Here is a 21,950-nt window from a genome sequence, read left to right on the forward strand (position 1 = left end):
CATAGTAACTGCCGTTTGTAATAATACATAGTATTGTAGCTTAGAATAATTTACCCAGCTATTTGTAGGAATATTATTAAGATATAGTGTTAGAGTGTTATCAGTTTTGTCTTATTTTTTATTTAAAACACACAGAACACAGTTACAGGAGCTGGCCAATTATATGAACAGCTGACATATATACAATATTTAGTTTTTAATAAGGTATCGAGTAAGCATTTGCTTTTAAAATAGCTGACTTTTGCAATTCATCATGGAATAGATTCGTAGCGTGTCGCAATAGTGTCCAATTGCCTCAATGATGTTGGTTCAATACTGTTTACCAAGATACAAAATAATAGAACAACAAACAATATGGAAATTTATTTTAATAAACACACAGTTTACTGAGTTTACTCACAGCAATTAATACAAATTTTAATTATCTTTCAGGGCGCGAACTCACTTTCCTCTCCCACCGACAGTATTAGAGTGCCTACTGGACTTGTGCGAACTCTCATCTAATTACACTCTAGTATAGTTAAAACTAAGCGCGACGATTCTAAAAAAAGAAGACAATTTAATTTGATGTGTGTTTTTATCTGTTTAAGATGTTAAATCGTTTTATTTTTAAAATATTTGTATTTAACTTTAGCCCTACATGTTTAATACAACAAATTTTCTGACGACTTACCTTTCTGACCACCTTTCAACACCCAAGAGATTAATCATAATCCTTTGTTTAAAAAAAGTAAACGACGAATATTATAGAGTACCCAAACCGACTTCATTAAAAGCCGCAAAACGTTCGCGAGCATTTTAAAAACTCATTTCACCTCTGTCGAAATAAAAATAAATGACCATCGACATCAAGAAAAAACCTCCGTGTAAAGAACCAGCCCGATGAATCACAGGAAAACCAAATTCGTAACTCCATATTCCATTAATTGTTGCATAATTAACAATTTGGCTTTATTGTGTTTATTAATTGTTGAAAGTTGAGTTTTGTTTGCTTGTGTGAATGAATATTTAATTTTTGTTCATTGCTGTTTTATTAATTGGTCGATATGTTCAAAATAATTATTTAACAAAGAAAAAACAATTATTAAAAAAAGATCTTAATATATATGTATCTAGTAAATACAGTGCATCCCAGGAAAAAAGTGGTACTATTTTACTATGTTCCTAAAGAATATTGTGCATCTAATAAGCTCTCTTATTACAAGCAATTTAATTATGTTTACCTCTTTACCAGCAAGGGTTTATCTGAACTGGATCTACAGTTTAACGTGGGCTCCGAACCATGGTCCTCGGCATTAAGACTACCAACTTGGAGACAATCCAAGAAGTCATCCGGTCTTACCTTAATGGTTACCGGCGTGACCTGGATGGTTATTGCTTATTAGATTTTATTTCCACTATTGCCTTTAAAGACATTTACAATCACAAACATAAAGTACACCAATGTCCGGGCAGGATTGGAACCCGCGACTATCGCACCAGTAGGAGAACTGTTCTGTCGCTTTGACCACTGCACCAACCTCTTGCCGGTGAGAGTAAAACATATCAATATTCATAATGACAATGTTGCTCTATCACCTATTTGACTGGTTAAAAGATCGAATTCGCGGGTGATCCTCTATACAGCCTTCATTTGGCATCATGCCATATTAATGTCATGGCATTTGGCATATTAAGAATAAACTAAACGTTTATAGATGTTTGGAAAAACAAGATTTTGGAGGTACCGCAATTACAGTGGAAAAACTGTTACGAAGATTGACTGAAACGTATGTAAAAGTGTATTATTACATAGAATAATATTACATAAAATATGTACATAATAATCGTTGTAATAACTACATACAAATAAACATATACCTTATTTAATCTATCTACTACACGTATTTTATATTCTACTACATACACAATTTAGCTTAATACCTACCTAAACCTATTTATCTATTTGCAATATTAATTTAATTACTACCAACTGACCACTTTGACGTCGGTACCGACCAACAAATTATTGATTTATTTTGTTTGTAATTTAATTTTGCGTATATGTTACAAAATTTTATTATTATTTTTATATTTTTTGGACTCGGCACCGACTTCAAACTGATCAGTTCATTATTCTTTAATTTTTAGAGACTCCCTTATTTATTTTTTTATATCGGTTCAATTTTTCTGTTAAATATATATTTTATTTTTCTCTTTTGAGTGTTACGATATTTACTCAGTAAATTACGCAGTTATTTTATTAAGTATTACAATGGATAGTCCAAGTAAAAGTGCAGCTCGTATGACGAAAAATACGAATAAAGAAACAATGATTGAAAATAAGGAATGCTTCAGGCCCAGGGCTTAACGTTCTAACTGTCACACACAGTGGCCTGCGATACTTCTACGACTTGTCATATGATATGATTAGTGCTTAAAAGCAAATTTAATGGCTTTTATACTGAACTACTTCTGATTTTTCGACACAAATATCACACCCAAATATCTGATTATTTTAGATAAAAAAAATATGTGAAAACTTTGTACGTGTCTCTGAAATTTGAGGTTTCTCCTCGATTTCCCACCTTCCCACATCAGATCCTGACTTGGTTCCCATGGGACGCTCTCGGAAGTGCATTCTTTCGAATAAAAAAGGAATTTTGAAAATCGGTCCATAATTGACAGAGAAATCGGCGAACATACATTAAAAAAATATATACAGTCGAACACAGAACCTCCTCCTTTTTCGAAGTCGGTTAAAAACTGGATCCTCTTTAGCACCACATTAATTTTATTGTAGTGATAGTTGTTAGATTTCCCTAAAAGTCATCAAACAAATTATAATTTCCGATAATTAAAGCTGTTGAAAGGCACGTAGAGCATATTTGATGTAGATAATATATAATAACACTGAATTCGATGTTAAACTAGTTAACGATTTCGTTTAAATTGATGGAATGAATCATAATATTCTGAAGACATGTTCAATAAACTTTTAAAAATAGATGGATGTCGATTAGTTGCTATAGAGCAACGATTCCCAAAATGTGTTTCACGGAACCTGAGGGTTCTGCGGGAATAATCACGAGAGTTTTGTGAAATTGTTTATCGTTAATTGTTGTTCATTGTGGTTCGTATTTGTACCTATCTTTGTACAGTTCAAGTTTCAAAATAAGGCAAAATGTTTGACCAAAAACATAATTATATTAGGTAGTTCAAGGAATAGACTATTTTAAAGGTATAAGTTTAGGTATTTTATCAAGTTAAATAAAAAACAATATTTTTACTATATTTTGTTTTAGATATTTATTTATTAATGTTTAAAGAATACATAAAACAAAAAAAGTAAAAAAAAATCCAAAAAGCTATAGGCTGATGAAATGGCCAAATTTTTATACAGTTTTTATACAATAGAAGAATGTACCAGGTGTAACGGAAAGTCATTACCGGTTTTCTAGCCGTAAGAATAGCAATGTTATGATTCGACACATATCTTTTTTTATTCTACATTTTTATTCATTTTATTCAAAGTAACAACAGTTATTCAAAAGTTCAAGTTTCGTGCCTGAAAACATGCATTTGCGATACGCATTAATTACTTTTTTTGTACCCCCATATCTGAAGGCGTTCAAGAGGTAGAATAGGTTAGTAGGTAGTTAGGTTTAGACCATTTATATCATGCAATAGTAAGTTTCTTTCTTGATGAACTTCGTTTTGGAAGCTGCACAGTTGCACACAAATTATAAAGTTAAGTTCTCTGTTGGTTGATCGGTGACATTTACTTATGAAAATGTAACTAATTGTTAAACAACCTAACCATTAAATTCGATGGTTCTCCATGTAAAATAACAATATTCAATTTAATATTATTGACTTAATTCAGTGTCTACAACGCATTCATTACTTTTGTTGCTTGATTTTTCTTCAATCTGCTGCCGATGTTCAACAAACACTATTAAAAATGATATAATATTTCATGTTTCTGTTGTCGAGGTTTCTGGCCAAAATATTTTCAAGTATAACAAGCTTTAAGTTGATAGATGAGATCAGAATTGAACTGAAGAAGGATTTAAAGACAATTTACATTAACTTAATATCTTAGGAACAAGCGTTTTGGTGGATTTAATAAGGTATCAGGTCTTATTCTTGAAAAAAATTGTTTTAGTAAAGCAAAAATATTTTCCTCAATTATAAAATTATAATAACTTATAGCTATAGTTTACACTAAAGGTTTACACATTATATAAGTTCGTTTGGTTTGGTTCGCTTCAATCTCCTGACATCCTGCGCGCTGTCCAGCAGTTGTATTGCTTCCACGTTAGTATGATTTAGTAATCTTTTTTCCTTCTTTGTTAAACTTCGCAAATCCATTTGATTTCCAGGCCATCGTGCAGTTCTTCGTTGATTACGTAGCGATAGGCATTGGTAATCAATCGAAGAACCTTGTTTTGACAGCGTTGGATGACTAGTTTATTTGAATTTTTAGTGCAACCCCATATTTGCACCCCATAGGTCCAAATTGGCTTTATGATTTGTCTTATAACTCAATCTCAACGACTTGACAAAAATGTATCCAATTTATGTTTATATAGATTTATATGTAATATATGTAGTTTTATGATTTTTTGGTAGTTTGCTTGTAAATAACAATTTATTGTATATTAGTATTATAGCATTTTGGTACGATATTTTTCAAGATTGTTGGATTAAAAAGGAAATTAAAAAAGATTAAAATTGGAAATGATAAATAGGAAAATATTTTGACTGTTTTTATAGCAATAATAAATGAAGAATTTATATCATTTCATTCAGATCATTTTTAATTATGTCACGGATTAGCTTTTTTTTCTATGATTATGTATATGTTTAATTTTTATATATAGTATTTTATGTAGTGGTTGTTATACATCTTTAGTTTTTAGGTTTTGTTTAAGTTCTATTGTATTGTCTATATTTATTATAGTATATTATTTTAAAATAGCAATTAACACATGAAAATACAATAAAATATTTGTGGGGTATTATTCCATTTCATAGAAAATTTCCATTCCTTTTTACAGATCCACAGAACATTCAAATATAAAAGTAATTCTACTTCGTTTAAAATTAAATTGTAAATTGCATGTTATGTATAATTATTATCATGGTGTTCAGTAATTATTTTATTCCTTCTCTTTTTTAAAGTTAGTTCTTGAAAGGATTTATACATCTCCGTCTCGCTTATACTACCGTTGAAAAATATATGCATATATGAAATTAACTGCCCCAAGCAATTATCTCCGTCCTTCCCTCCTTCTCAATTTATACAGGAAAGGATTTGTACATCTTCGTCTGACATCACGAATTGACAAAAAAATAGTCGAATCGTGCATTTGACTGAAAATAGTAATTACTATTTTCAGTCGGTAGTTTTTTGACTGTCGACTGTTTCGACTGTTTTCAGTCATTAGTTCCTAACGCTACTTAAAATCCTCACCTTCAATTTTTTCCCAAGTCCAGAATGCTGTTTTTATTCAAAACCAGTACTAATTTGTTGAAATCGTAATTTGAGATTTACTTGGTACACATTCAGGTATTTCTAACGCATTGAAAAAACATTTTATTCATATTTGGACGCAATTACACATATCGAAAAATAAATCCCATCAGTAAGGCTTCAATATGAAGTTAGTTACGAAAGCATACTATGCGCGTTAATAGACTGCAATATTATCTGCTGTAAATCTTTTTAAATTCATTTATAGACCACACGTTTTATTACAAATGTCTTACTATATTTTGACCGCAAATCAAACCTTCACACTTGTACACTCAAGATAACCATAACGATAATACAAAAGAAAAGTCAAGTGTCCGATAAAAATCTATTAATACGATCAAAAACGACCACCGTTAACTCAGATTCAGTTTCACCAGGGTCACAATTAAATAACAATTAACCGCTATCGAAAATAACATCACTATTCAAACGAAACTCGAAAGGTCCTCGATCAGAATACTCGAAAACACTTAGGGATTTTATCTAAACGCCACTTGATTGCCATTGTTCGATCATCAAACCCCTTTTAAGTAGTTATACCTCTTCAGTTTCCAGTAGCGGGGTTCTCCAGCGCTTGTTCAGCAATATAGATTTTATCTATGATGTAGATAAGACAGGTTAAAATCTACATTATATATGAGAAACCAAAAACAAAACGATGTAATAGTATTGATATTTTTTCACTTTAAAATTATACATTTATTGAGAAACACTTTTAGAATATATATTAATCAAAATATGTACCATCATTGTCGACAATTTTTATCCATTTTACTGGCAACATGGCGATACGGTGTCGAAAAAATCATGTTGGTTTGGCAGTGATCCAATCTCTGATCCATTTTCGCATTACTTCAGGTTTTTCATATATTTTCATTGAATGCAGGCAAGTCCCGAAAGTATAGCGGATAAATAACTGGTCCCAATACCCCCACGGTACACCTGCTTCTTCCTATTTTCCTCAAGTTAGAATAGGGATCTTCTTGTGACTCTGAAATTAAATTAATCAAAATATGTACCATCATTTTCGACAACTTTTATCCATTTTTTTGACAACATGGCTATACGGTGTCAAAAAATCAAGTTAGTTTGCCAGCGATCCAATCTTTGATCCATTTTCGCACTACTTCAGCTTTTTCATAGATCTTCATTGAGTGCAGGCAAGTATCGAAAATATAGCGGATAAAGAACTGTTCCCAATACGCCTGTGGTATACCTGCTTCTTTCTGTTTTTCTCAAGTTAGAATAGGGACATTCTTGTGACTCTGAAATCTTTGAATATTGGTCAAGAAGAAACCTTTTAATCTTATGCTTCAAACTCTCATGCCACACTTTATCGAAAGCTTGAGCAAGATTTAAAATCATAGCAGAACAAATTTTATTTTGTTATAGTGTTTTTTCTATGACATTGGTGATTCCGTGAACCTGATCGATCGTGGAAAGATGTTTTATGCACTGCGCGTCTCGCAACTTAAGATCGACACCGCAATAATTCCATGGCTGGATAACGTCACATACCTAAGTCTCCACTTCGATCGACGGCGGTTCGGTTGGCATTCCCAAATCCAGAAAGCAATCCAGAAAGGTTTGGCGATAGCAAACCTGCTATCTCCTCTGATCTGCCTTTCTAGCAGACTTCCCATCTCCATCAAATGCTTAATTTACAAGATGTTAATTCGGTCCTCCTCAGGAGAATCTTAAACGCTCCACGGTTTGTCAGAAATAATCGAATTCACCGGGTTCTTGACGTTCGGTACGTGACAGGTAAATATTACTAATGAACCAATCAAATTTCTTCACAGTAAAATATTTTTCTTACAGGTGTCTATAAAGGAGATTTAAATTGACCAATCTAATTACTTGAATGGCTCTGGATGTTGGGCAAAGCAAAACTTTGCCCCAGAGTCCCCTATTGACTTGCATCTCTATTACTGAATGGTAATAGCTTTCTTGTATAACTGGTAGATATTGGACGTAGCGAAACTTTTCCCTAAAGACCTCTATTGAATTTTCTGGCTAAATAGTAATTCCTATTATATTCGCCATATATAAATACAATTCGAACAATTTGGCAATAAGGAAAACTGATTTTTTTAAAGCATATTTTGGTGGCGGCGCCAATATTTTCAATGTTCTGTGTATGCACCTGTATCTACAGGCGTGACTGGTGAAGAGTCACCTCTTCAGATCGCGACAGCGACCGTACAACGGAACAACAGAATAGCGTAAATTCATCATCAAACAACCGCGACGCTTTCCTCCGTTCGCCGATTACATTATCCTTTAATGTGCGGCTTCGTAACGCGGACGTCACGCAACATTATCTCGCGCGTTATCAGTCGACGGAACAAAAAAATGTTTATTTTTAAAATTAGATAAAAGAGCAGGGTATTTTAACGTGTTCGGAAAACAATAAAAAAACGGCATCGTCGCGAAATCTCCGCGAATTCGACGGATAATTACTTAAAACCCTGCAAACGCCGTCTAAATTTATCGCGTCGGGTCGAGCGATGTACCGAGGATGACGGTATATGCCCAGGAGACGCTGGAGTTTCATTGTTTACTTGTTCTGGATGCGAGATGCGAGGTGATGTCATTGTTTGTTGGTCGCGTGTCACCAGAGTGAGTAGTAAATGTTATTAGGGATGCCGAATATACATCCACACAATCTTTTTTGTAAGAAAATACAGAACGGCATAATTACATTAATAATTCTATAGTAATAATTATTAAATTGTTGTGTTATTCTTGGTGGTCTAACATACATTGATTTTAAAATATGGAAGGACAAGGGAAGTGCAGAATGTACGGTTAAATTTTTAAAAGTTATAAAATCCAAACAGCATGGAATTTATTTATTTTTTATTTTGGCTGCCAAATTTATAACACATCATTTTCAAAGACCTGGAATATGTATCAAGATATGCCAAAACTTAATGATAACCAGAACAGAGAAGAAAATGGTTCTTGTTGTGTTGGAAATAGTCAAGTCATTAATGAAGTTTGTCCATCAAGAATAGTTGCAAAAACTGTAGTAACTGGTAATAGTCAGACATTTATTTTAAACATAATATATTTTAGTAATGATTTAAATTTTAGTTTATAGCTAAGATATAATTATAATTTGTTGAGAGTAAAAGTCGAAGGATGTGAAATTGAGAGAATCAGAGAAGAATGAATAAATTAGACAGCATTGTGCTAAGATGTAAGAACAGTGTACAGTGATATCACTACATAGTATAAAACAAAGTCGCCTTTTCTGTCCCTATATCCCTATGTGCGCTTAAATCTTTAAAACTACGCAACGGATTTTGATGCGGTTTTTTTCAATAGATAGAGTGATTCAAGAGGAAGGTTTATATGTATAATACATGCATAATATACTAAGGCAACATTGCTAATTTTAGAGGTTTCTAACGTGATGTCGTAAATTAACCTATTTTTTTAGGCTTATTTAGCAATTAGCAAAAACGCTGCCTAACCCTACGAGTTAGATCAAATTAATGTACTACAGTATTGTACACCATAAAAAGGTCTACAAAAAAGTCCGCGCTGTATATGTTTATCTTTTAGGGATAACCCACATTAACCATTTTTATTGTTTACTTTTTACGTGAGAAAATGGCTTATTTACGAAGCTATTTTAAGCAATACGGCATTAATCCTTATCGAATTAAGTACCTTAAATACAGTGTGCAATTAATATAGATCAATATGGTTCCTTACAGCATGTAAATTAAACAAATATTTTCGGAGATATTACAAATTTAAAATTTGCGTTTAAAAATGTGTAATGTAATAAAAATTGTATGAATTTAGATATTCCAAAGATAGCAGGAAATCTTCATAGTAAGTATAGGGGAAGAGGAATTGTTTTACTCCAAATTTAATGCGTGCAGGCCAAGGGCAGTAATGAATGAACCAAAAATACTGGATCGATTTTAATCATGTTTTCATTGAGTGACATAGGCATATATATTTTATGCCCGTGAAAAGTCGGAGCGGGCCGCTATGTTTTTATATACAACGTTCATATTTTTTCTGTAGTGTATTTAATTTAGTATCAGCATTGCACCCGTGCGAAGCCGGGGCGGGTCGCTAGTTACACTATAGGCTAAGATAGGGCCGATGGGTCCTCCTACATATACACCTAAATTTAAATTATTCTAAAGACAAATTGTAGATTAGCCATCAATGACTAGTAACAATATAATAACTAAATATTAACGGTAATAATTAAAAAATATATCGCATACAGACTATTTGTTTTGATATCTGAAAGACTCTGGACAAATACCTTTAGCGCCTGTCTACTTTCCGCCCGACCCTATACCCATTAGTAGTAGAATCATTCGATAAATTTCGTCGAAATTCCTTGTGGCGTGTTTCGCGAACGATTTCGATTCTCTTCAGCGATCTGCGACGGCGACCGGACGATCGGCAGTGACGTAATTGGAGATCGAAAAGCCGAGATCGCCTCTGGTTAAGGAATAATGAACAGGTGTTAGCCATGAACGAACGTTCGAAAGTGTTGAACCGAAACCTTCCTCCGTAGAATCTCGCTGAATATTTCGCTATAGACCGCGCGGACTGATCCATTGCTGTGCGTTTAACACGCCGTTAAAAAATAATCCACGATTTGGTTTTTAATTTAAAAATATTTATTTTGTTGTTTTACAAGCTACGATAGTTAGCATTGAAAAGAAATAAACATATGAGCTATATATTGTACACTAAGATATAAAATCAAACAACAATACAGAGATTTATTTTTAAAATTAGGTCCAAAGTATATTATTGGAGGTGACTTTAATGTTTGACAGACAGCTTAGGGTTCACAATTATTAACACCTGGGAAAGGTAATGAATTACTCGCAGCAATTAAAATTGCAAATTGCTTAACACTTACCGGCTAATCGACAGTAATAAAGTGCCATCAATTCAAATACAAATCGAGAGTTTGTGTGTTCATCTGATTACACTCCAGTAACTCCACAGAAAAGCCTAATATTACTGAAATTTAACTAACTGGGGCACGTTTAGACCTATTTTCTTTAATTTTTTAAACGTAAGACTCGAAAGTACACACGATCTTGAGCAGCAAACCCGAAATATAATTGAACAAATTCGATCTGCTGAAAAAGAACCCCTACTGCTACCCCGACTTCAAGAGAGACATCAGAATATCAGGTAAATTACCATCTTGAAATTGGGAAATAGATAAAAGAAAGACGAAAAGCTGTGTATGGCACAGAACCAGAAATGCGGTAGAAAAACCAACATATAACAGAATTAGTAATCTGGCAAATCAAAAGATTAAATAATATAAGCGGAAGCGGAAAAAGATTACTCGCTATGGAAACAACTCGGAGATTGAAAAGACCTACTGCCTATTAAAAATGATCATTGAATGGGTTCGACGTAACGATGCAAAAGCTGAATTATTCGCAGAACATTTAGCTAACATATTCCAAACGAATGATATAGAATCCATAATAAATATAAATCCATTAACCCGATATAGTCGTAAAACTGATCTCTCCAATGGAAGTTACCACGGAAATTGACAACAACCTCGATCCTAAAAAGGCTTCTGGAATTGATGATATTTGACCTGGGTTATTAAAAGAGCTGCCACGAAAAGCAATAATCATGTTGACATATATATTCAATGCCTGTTTGAGACTGAACCATTTTCCGGAATGTCTTAAGAAAACTGGTAGAACAAGTTGGATTTTACAGGCCAGGCCCATTTCACTGCTACCTGCGGTATCTAAATTATGTAAGAAACTGCTGTTAAAATGTGTTAAACCATTTATAGACAACCAGATATCCTATTGGGATTTAAAAATCGCCACTCGACAAACGAGCAAGTGTAATGAATAACAACGGTTGTTGAAAATATATTCGAAGAAAAGAAATACTACCCTACAACATTTCAGGGTCTTTCACAAGCTTTTTACCGGGTATGGCATTTGGGATTAATCTACAAAATGAGCAAATTGCTGCCGCAGAATTATTTCGACTGCTGAAATCATATCTTATCTAAGGAAAATTTGGAGTCTCACATGAAGCGATATTCTCAACACTTAAACTTATTTAGGCTGTAGTTCCACAGGGTAGTGTCATGGAAAACCTCCTGTATCTGCTCTAAGCTACTGATATTCCAACAACAAAAGAAACAGTACTTGGAACATTTGCCAACGACACAGTTATCATGGCAAAAGATACATCTCTGTCCACGGCTGTAGAAAAAATACAAGCAGCAACAAGATCTACAAATGGATTATAGATACTGGAAAATACAGTTTAATAGCTTCATGCTAATTTTACGTTGTGGCTAAATGACAAACAACTAATTATATCATTTGACGGATGCCTTAAATACCTTAGAATATATCTCGATGGTAGGTAAAATTGGAAGCACCATGTTAGAGACGAAAAGCTGAATTGCACAAGTTATTGGACGAAAACCCAGGTCTAACTTTCAACGAACTTCCAGACAGCTTAACATGTTTGACATGCAAAGTTCTAATAGATTATATTTCATTGAAGTATATGTTTAACTAATATCAGGTTTCTTTTTGGAAACAATTATTTTAAAAGTTATTTTTTGTCATTAAAATTACATATTTATATTGTTTTCACTGTCCAGTTAACTTAATTTTACACTATTAGTTTGTATTCAGGAAAAACATTCAAAATTCTACCACATCCATAATATAATGGATATCACTGAAGAAAAACACGTTTTGCAGTCTTCCTGTACAACGTACAAGTTTTTGAAAAAAATTCACATATAAAATGAATAAAACATTTCCATGGTATGTTATATTAATATTTTATAATTCCATAATATTCAAAAATTAAAAAGAAAAATTCGGAATTAGAATAAATACAAGGTGGGGTACATCAAGCTGATGTCCGAAGACATAACCTTGATATACTGTTTATTAGACAAGAACCAAGACATATCCATAAACAAAATTCAAGCATCTAGCAATCAAACATATATTAGATAATAAAACTCAATAAGTTTAAATTTATTTTAAATCCATCAATATTGTGTGTTTAAAATAGCCCTAAGAGCCAATGAACATGTAAATTGACAGACAATAATCCGACGAAAACCTAAAAGATAAGCCACAGCTTCTTCTAACGATTGTGTGTTATATTCCTTCCTAGATCTACTATTTACTACTACTACTACTATCGAATAGCGAGTGACGAACATAGAAATCATCAGTTACCGATTTTGCACTCTTGCCTAAGGATAATCACAAACATAAATTTACTGTGTTCCAGCAGGATTCGAACCCACGACTATCGCAACAGCAGGATGACCGTCCGGTCAACTTTACCACTGCGTCAACCAAGCCAGCTATTCAAACATTTAAAAAGGTCATCAATTCTATTTAAAAATGTACAGATAGAATTGTGTCAGATCCAGCAATCACTAATCACAATTTTTGCTACAATACAGTCAGGAATATTTAGGACTACAAACACCGAACAACATCCTAGATCTAATATTGTGTTTGCTAGTACCAGTTATATATCAAAATATCATCGGATAAATGGATTATCAACTAGAAACAATGGATTTGAAGCAACTACAACACTTCAAACAGGACCAAAGACCAACTTGACCTAAAATCAAAGAGATTGGTTTATCAGTCAATCATAAAGCCAAGTTGGATCTATGGGGTACAAATATTATGGGGTTGCACTAATACATCAAACCAACTAGTAATCGAAAGCCCCTAGAACAAAGTTCTACGATTAATTACCAATGCTTATCGCTGCGAAACCAACGAAGATATGCACGATTAACTCGAAATCAAATAGATACACAAAGTGATACAAGATTTCGCCTTAAAACATGAAAATATGGTTGCTAAATCACAGAAACATGGAAGCAATACAGCTGGAAGGCAGAAGATTGAAGCGTACCAAACCACACGAACTTGTTTAGTGTACTCGTATAAGTGTATTCTTAACTTTAGCTTAGGTAGATTAGTTTTATTTTAATTTGGGAAATACATACTGATGTATAAATCCCGAACTCGCCTTGCTTGTGTATTAATACAAGTACAACAGAACGGTAGTAATAAATTAATTTTATAAATTAAGATTGTATTAAGGATATCTAATGTAAGATTAATCGAATAATTATAACTAGATTCTTATTCCATCAATTGCTTCACTACTATAGTATTTTTAGAGTTGACACTAGTTGGAGAAGTTTTTTGACTCAACTATAAATTATAGCTAACGCCGCACCAAAGACATTAAAAGTAAATAATTCCAAGAGTCTTCTGGAGAGCTTCTGGAAACAGTATAGACAGACGAAGAAACAGATTATTCCATTATCGATAAATATAGTTAGGCCCTCGTACATTGCAACGTTTTAAACGTGGATTACTTTTTCGCACGCCTAATAATTCAATGTCTGAGAAGAGTAATGGTTTAAAGGTATATCAATCGTCAGTTATCTGTTGTGCGGTTGCTATGCTCTTACCTATCTGAATGGTAAGACTTAAGATAATTATAATTGTGTTTGATGATAAATGGTATGCAAACACATAGACATTAGCTGAACTGTGTTGGATTGTTTTAAATTTTACTGTTTATGTTAATAATGTTAAGGTGGCAGCTGATACAACATTACAATGTAATTAGGAATTTTTAATAATTGTGCTTAAAAAGTAATTACAAATATTTCAGTTTAGTATAGCCTAATAAAATAGTTTTAACAAAAAAATTGATCCGATTTCAAAATATAAATAAGGAACTCAATAAAAATTAAAAAATAGTCAAACTTAGATTTTTAATACAAAAAAAAATACATAATAATCTTTTTAATAACTAAATAAAAATAAACAGAAATCTTATTTAACCTATCTACTGCACGTAAATTTAAATTGAATGAACTAGCAAACATTCTAAGAATATCAACTGAACGTGTACACTACATCATTCACGAATATTTGGTTATGAGAAAGCTCTATGCAGTACTTTTGACTAAAAACAACGACGAGTTGATGATTCGGAGCAGTGTTTAAAGACGATCAAGCGTAATAAACCCGAGTTTTGCGTCGACATGTGACAATGGATGAAACCTGGCTCCATCATTTCACTCCGAAGTCCAATCGACAGTCATCCGAGAGGACTGCACACGACGAACCCGTTCCAAAGCGAGGGAAAACGCAACAGTCGGCTGGCAAGTTTATGGCGTCTGTATTTTGGTATCCGCATAGAATAATATAATCATCAACAACGACTATTATATAGCGTTATTGGACCGTTTGAAGGACGAAATCGCCGAAAAAACGGCCGCATTTGAAGAAAAAGCAAGTGCTGCTTCACCAAGACAATGCACCGTGTCACAAGTCAGTGAAAACGATGTCAAAAATCCATGAATTGGGCTTCGAATTGCTTTCTCATCCACCGTATTCTCCAGATATGGCCCTAGGACACTATTTCCTGTTCTCAGATCTCAAAAGAATGCTCGCTGGGAAGAATTTTTAATTAAAGAATTAAAGGACAAATCGAACTACAAAAATGGCATCGAAAAGTTGGAGCGTCGCAACAGTAAAAAATAAAATAAATGTTTTTAACTATGGTAGATCGGGGACTTGATTGACCAATTGACCTGTTATTCTACTGAAATAAAATGAATTGTTGGAAAACCTTTAATAATAATAATAGTGCGGAATCAGTGGCATGTTGTGGTAAAAAAATAATAACGTTCTAGATATAAATCAAGATGGAAACTCGAAAAACTTATTATCATTACAAGTTTAGGAATAATTAAGAATCCTGCATGTATCTAAGTCACTGGAATATTTAATTAGGTATGTATAATCGCCATATTAATACTTCTGTACAGAATACACTATCTATATATTAGAATTGGGATGAAGATTAATTGAAATAGAAGACAGTGAGGTCAAAATAATTTGGAATAATTTACTATGACCAAGTTCACTGATATATACTCAAAACAATATACAATATTTCAGATACATTGAAGAATTGAATGAACACTCGAATATGCACTGATCATATCACCCAGTCACAGTTACACACAATAACCTTTTTATTTAAAGGAAATATACATAAAATTAATTAGAAAATTTCAAAGAATATTTTAAATATTTATTGACTTCAGAAAAGGTAATATATTAGGTTATTCATTTAATAGTAATGTTATATACTACCATAATGATTTGAAACAACAATGAGGCTAAGGAGGGAGAAGCAAGTAATTTCCATTAAGATAATGTACCTGTTCAATACATCACTAAAATTAAGTCCAAATTGTTACAAGAACCAGCTTATTTGCCAGATTTAGTCCTTTTAGTTCATTAAAAACCCTTTCATGGTAATCTATCCGATTTCCATCAAAGAGAAAAGTAACAACAGAATCAAATATATATTTTGCAGGCCTTTCACAAAAACCACTAGAGTGATGGCATCTATAAATTGACGAATTTTTAATACCTGCGAATATATTGAATAACATAATATAAATTAGCATAAATAAAGAATAATGAATAAAATGAGAGAGATTTACATGTATACACCATAGACATCTATTTAAAAACTCCTTTGAAAATTTCATGGTAATATTGGCAATAACACTACTATGCAATCGGTGCTCATCTCAGTAAAAGGGTTTTCAATATGAAATTTGAATCACCATGGAAATATTTAGCTATATATTCAATAATATAATACTTAAATGATAGTAATTTAGTATATTTTACGCAAATATTGAGAATAAATAACACCACCACAAACTATTAGGCCCTATATTTAAATTGGAAATTGAGTTTTCTTCAATTCTAGGTATTGGTAATTAAAGGTATTAAACTCATTGTAATAGAATAAGACTATTGTATAGGTAAAAAATAAATCACGTTTACATACATGTAACTTAAAACCAATTTTGGATATTTCACAAAAATATTGGGAATAATATTATTACAAATTATTCACCACTTAATAGGAATTTGGAATCAGAATGAAAACTTGAGATTTTTTCAGTTATAGGCGTAACATATAACTGAAAATCAATTTTAAAGTTATTAAATTCATTGAAATAGAATAAGAGCATTTGATTTATAAAAATATTACGAACTACTTAAGTTAGACATGTTTACATATATGTAATTTGGAAACAACTTTGAATATTTCACAGAAATATTGGGAATAACACTACTAAAAATTCTCAGTTACTTTATCTAAATAGGATAGTGCAATTAGGATCCCAGTTTCAGTTTTCTTCACTTATAGGTATAAGTAATATATAACTTAAACTCATTAAGACATTTTTACTAAATTACTAAACTCACTGAAATAGAATAAGAGTGTTATATATGTGAAAATAATAAAAACTACTGTAATCATGTTTACACATAACATATACATGTAAGTATTTAAAACCAACTTCATTTATACGAATATTTCAGAAAAAATATTAAAAATAACAATCAGACAAATTCTTCAGGGTATCAGGGTGAAATTTTGAGATTTCTTCACTTAACAAAGTAACATATAATAGAAATCATTAAGACAATTGGAACGATATTAAACTCACTCAAATTTAAAAACTATAGGAACTATGTTTACATGCACGTATTTCAAAACAACTTTGGATATTTCATAGAAATGTTTGAAATAGGGTTGGTATAAATTGGTGACCACTATATTTAAATAGGAAATTGGAATTAGGATAGTGAAACTTGAAATATATCCACTTAAATCTGAGTTTTTTTTCTCGGTTTTAGGTACGGCAACGTGGCACAGTGTTTTTGGTTATTTATATAATCATTTGTTAGTCAAAAAATTATCAATTTACGCCATGTTTTCGTTGGTTTCCCCGCCGATTTATTACGGGATTGGTGCGAATTTCGATAGGTTCTATCGCACCCATCGCGCCGACGATACGCCCATGGCTAGAAAAGTAATGTAGCCAGCCTGTCTAGCTAGTTCTAGTTGTAGGACTCGCCCGCTACGACCGAAGTTCCTATTGGCGAGGATCGCGATCTCGCCTCTTTGGGGGGTGGCGGTCTTAAGAGGGTGCCGCGCGGGGTTAGACTTACCATGTGTCAGACTGAGGCCGCGACCAAGCCGCTAGCCCGTCTCCCGGGCACCTCACAGACCATCAAGCGACGACATCAACACGACACTGTCGCCCCGGCCGATTTCACGTGACAAACAACAACTGTCTACACCGAGGAGGACGGCGCTGATAAAGACTGGCGAACCCGGGATGCTGTTCGGTTACGAATCACTGGACCGCACCGTCGCCGACGATATTTTCATTTGGCGGCGTCCGCCGAGTTTCACTTGTTTCGACGGTTGTCCGGAGGACGCGACGGAAATTCACTGTCGTCGACGTTTCTCGGGAGAGAAGAGATGATCGGATGTCGGGAATGGCGGAGTCGTGCACGCGCACACTACGACAACCACCTCCAATGGGTTTGAGGAACCAACTAAAGCCAAACCGCTGTTTGGTTTTTTTACCGTTCGCGCGCTCTCTCTCTCTGTCTATCTCCCGCCGCTCTGGCTCTCTCAGCGACGTACGCAATCACGCTTGCCTGTTGATTGTGCTCCGCGCCGGAACCTTCAATTGACTGCTCGTGTCTACATCTTGTTTATCGGGAGACAAATGGCTGCCTACCCGATTTATTGTTCGACCGGTAGCGACATCGGATGGGTGTCCCCCGAACTATCCGTACGAAATATCATAGAGGAAGATAAAGCTTACAGTAACCTGTAGAGATATGCAGTTTTCTTTCTATAATTGTGTTCGTTTTTTTTTAAAATAAGATATAACTTTAATGAATTTCCGTCCTGATTCGCTGAATAGATTAAAAGACATAGCTCAAAGACCTACTGACAGTATAATAAAACCATACAATTTTGTTAGAGTCTGGTGCACGAGATATTCTCTTGCCTCAAGTAAAATCAGTCTCAATTTGTGTGTCTACTGATTTATTCAAAATCATACTTAATTTCTTTTTTTCAAAGTTTTACTAAATAACCTGAGATGTACACTACGGTACAACGTATTGAAGTTATAGAGTCAAGTAATTAACGGTAAGAATGAGCAGAAACGGGGATAGTGGCTAAATTAATACAAACATTACCACTACCTTCTGGAGTTTGTTCAAATGCCGATGACACTTGCTTCGAACACCCTGGTTGTGGGCTTGGAATGATGGAAATAGGCACTACAAATATAGTAAGACAGTTTAGAAAATAATGGTAACAATTATGAACAGAAATGTGACTGACTCTTTCAATGTATCTTCTGTATAATTTTGATTTTGATCAATTTTCATTTGTACATATTCTGGGCTCGTGGTATTATTTTCACCATTGCTAAATTATTCATAAATACTTAAAGGAAATTTTAAATGTATCATAAAAATGTCTGACACACGCTGTAAGGATCATAAATCTGTTTCATGTTTAACTCAACCAGTTTAGAATTATTAATGTTTTCTACTCATTTCTTAAAGATCGTCGGGTACTTTTTTAACGGAAAACGATGATTCATTTCCTCACTATTTGTGCATCTGAGCATACAATATTTCGTCGTCAAACAAACGACGTCTGGATGTCGCGAAACATTTTCCCAAAATTTCCTATAAAGTTAAATCTCTATTTCTCTATGGTTTAATTATTATATTTCTTATTGCAATATGCTATTGACGCTACTGAGGCCAAACAGAAATTGGCTGACATAAAATATTGTTGAAAATTTTGGTTATATTAGGTGTTAACTTTGGTAATTCACTTTACTAATGAATTAAAATAGATCACTGTTAAATAATATTTAGATATCAAACATAACGCTACTAGATCTTGAATATCCATTTACCACAACATTTAAGAACAAGACAAGATCGTCAAAAAATTTAATGCGTTTTGCGCATTCGCCATATTGTCCTGATAATTGAATAATCAATTGTTATTCAAGTTTGACTATTTCTCTCTCTCTCTCTCTCTCTCTATATATATATACTATATATATATATATATATATATATATATATATATATATATATATATATTTTTTTTTTTTTTTTTTGATTTTATATATATGTTTTTTTTTTATATAAAAAGTATAAAAAATTGATATTTCACAAAAAAATATATCAATATTTTTAAGAAAAAATAAAAATGGTGAAATATTAGCCTAAACAAATATACGTTTTTTTTAAATCTTCTAAAGACTAATAAATAATAAATCTATATATATATATATATATATATATTAAAATTAATATATATATATAATCGTGAACGTTGTTGAAAGATACGAATTCACGCTCAACGAACGTTTGTTCCTAACAACAAATGCAATATGTACGTTTCATGGAAGGCCATCGAATGTTCGGTATCCAACGCCGAATCTCATTCCTTGTCCTTCGTTGGTCCGGTCTGTACGCAGCATTACGGCTCGTCAAGTGGAGAGAAGTGGAGAAATATAATTTATTTTAACATTACAGTACATCTAAAAACTACAGTCAATTATACAGCCACCATAGTTTATAGATTAGAGTTATAACCTCTTATAACTATTGCTTTCAGAATTTTGCATACGTCTGACAACCAACGACTTTTACAGGCTCATTCGTTTATCTGTTCGAACTAATCAGACAGTATTGTGTCTTTATTTAAGTAGAATAAAATGAGATGGACAATATTGTCTAATTCTAAATGACTTTACAAATTGCGACAGGCTATACATTAAACATCTTGATAACGTGTGTACAAAAAATTTTTCATGTGTTAAATACTACATGTGTTTGATGGGAGGATGGACAGGATATTAGGGTAGGTTAAGGAAGTACGGAAGCGCTATGGAAGTGGTACTGTTACAAAGGGGGTAGAGAAAAGAGCCTTTAAGCGTTGCCAACCTTTGAAATTGATGTAGGTGAATACGTGGTGGCCTAAAGGGTTGTAGCGGTTGCTATGCATTCGCTGTTTTTTCACTTAGTATTAACCATCAAAAGCAATAAAAATTTCATGGTATTCTACTTATAAGTTTGTGAGTTATGGTGCTAAAAGTGACACTTCTTTTGTTATTTTCAAAATAATCGATCAAAAACAATTTCATATTTTAATTTAATACTGATTCTTGGTGGGAAAAAATACCGTTCAAGCGAAGCAATGGCGTGAAAAGTGTTATAAAAACTCCGTTACATCATAAACAACAATAAAACGTTGGTTTGCTGACGTCAAACGTGGCCGTAGAGACACCGACGGTGCAGAATGCAGTGGACGTCCAGATGAGGTGGTAACAAGAAAACATTATAAAAATTCACAAAATCGTTTTGAATGACCGAAAATTGAAGGCGCTGGAGTTAGTTAATATCGTAAAGATATCAAAAGAACGTGTTGGTTTATATCGCATAAGCATTTAACTATAAGAAAGCTTTGTTTAAAGTGGGATCCGCGTTCGCTCCTTGTTGACCAAAAACAAGAACCTGTTGATTCTGAGCAGTGTTTGGACATGCTTAAACGTAACAAACCGGAATTGTACGTCGATATGAGACCACGGTGGAAACATGGATCCACCACTTCACTCCAGAATCAGAACCATGGTCATCCGAGTGGACAGACACTGGCGAACCTCGTCTAAAGAGCCAGAAAGCACAACAATCGTCTGGGAAGTTTACGATCTCAGTGTTTTGGGATGTGCGTGGTGTAATATTCATCGACTATCTTGAGAAGGGAAGTACCATCAACAGTGAATATTATATAGTGTTATTGGAAAGTTTGAAGGCCGAAATTGTAAAAAACCACCGCATATGGCAAAGAAAAAAATGTTTCATCAAGACGACACACCGTGTCACAAGTCATTCGAAACAATGCCAAAACTAAATTAATTGAACTTCGAATTGATCTCACATCTACTCTATTCGCTGGATTTGACTCCCAGCGACTACTGGCTGTTCGTAGACCTCAAAAGATGCTCGCAGGTAAGACATTTCACTAGAATGAAGAGGCCATCGCTGAAACTGATGCCTATTTTGAGGGAAGAGATAAATCGTGCTCCAAAAATGGTATTAAAATGTTAGAATGACGAACTGGAATGGTTGTATGGCCCTTGATGGAGATTACGTTTATTAATAAAGCCAATTTTGAACAAAAAACTGTGTCTTCTTTGTGACCCCACGTACTTTTCAGCTCATGTGTAACGTTAATCAGTCATCACGCAGAAATAGTGATATATTATTGGTTTAACCTATTAATATATATATATATATATATATATATATATATATATATATATATATATATATATATATTAGTAATGTGTCTAATACACATTATATGCATATTATTAATAAGTTATTTGGTGTATATTATTTTGGACATGTTGAAAAGGTTAAATTAAATAAGA

At 33.2% G+C, this 21,950-nt stretch overlaps 1 protein-coding gene across 3 annotated transcripts in view; it reads right to left on the bottom strand.

Annotated features, from left to right (window-relative positions):
• The window catches only part of LOC143200286 (receptor-type guanylate cyclase Gyc76C), a 117,454-nt gene extending 99,279 nt beyond the window's left edge, over window positions 1-18,175 (bottom strand). For all 3 annotated transcript variants that reach the window (XM_076410710.1, XM_076410709.1, XM_076410711.1), the window contains exon 1: window positions 17,632-18,175. In XM_076410710.1, the coding sequence (XP_076266825.1) occupies window positions 17,632-17,634 (3 nt within the window). In that variant the 5' untranslated portion in view covers window positions 17,635-18,175. The remainder of the gene's footprint in view (window positions 1-17,631) is intronic.
• Between the last annotated feature and the right edge of the window lie 3,775 nt (window positions 18,176-21,950).

Source organism: Rhynchophorus ferrugineus, unplaced genomic scaffold (genome assembly GCF_030347505.1).
Source record: "Rhynchophorus ferrugineus isolate W39M unplaced genomic scaffold, kcgeb_rfMv2 rfM7, whole genome shotgun sequence".
In the NCBI taxonomy this organism is placed as follows: domain Eukaryota; kingdom Metazoa; phylum Arthropoda; class Insecta; order Coleoptera; family Curculionidae; genus Rhynchophorus; species Rhynchophorus ferrugineus.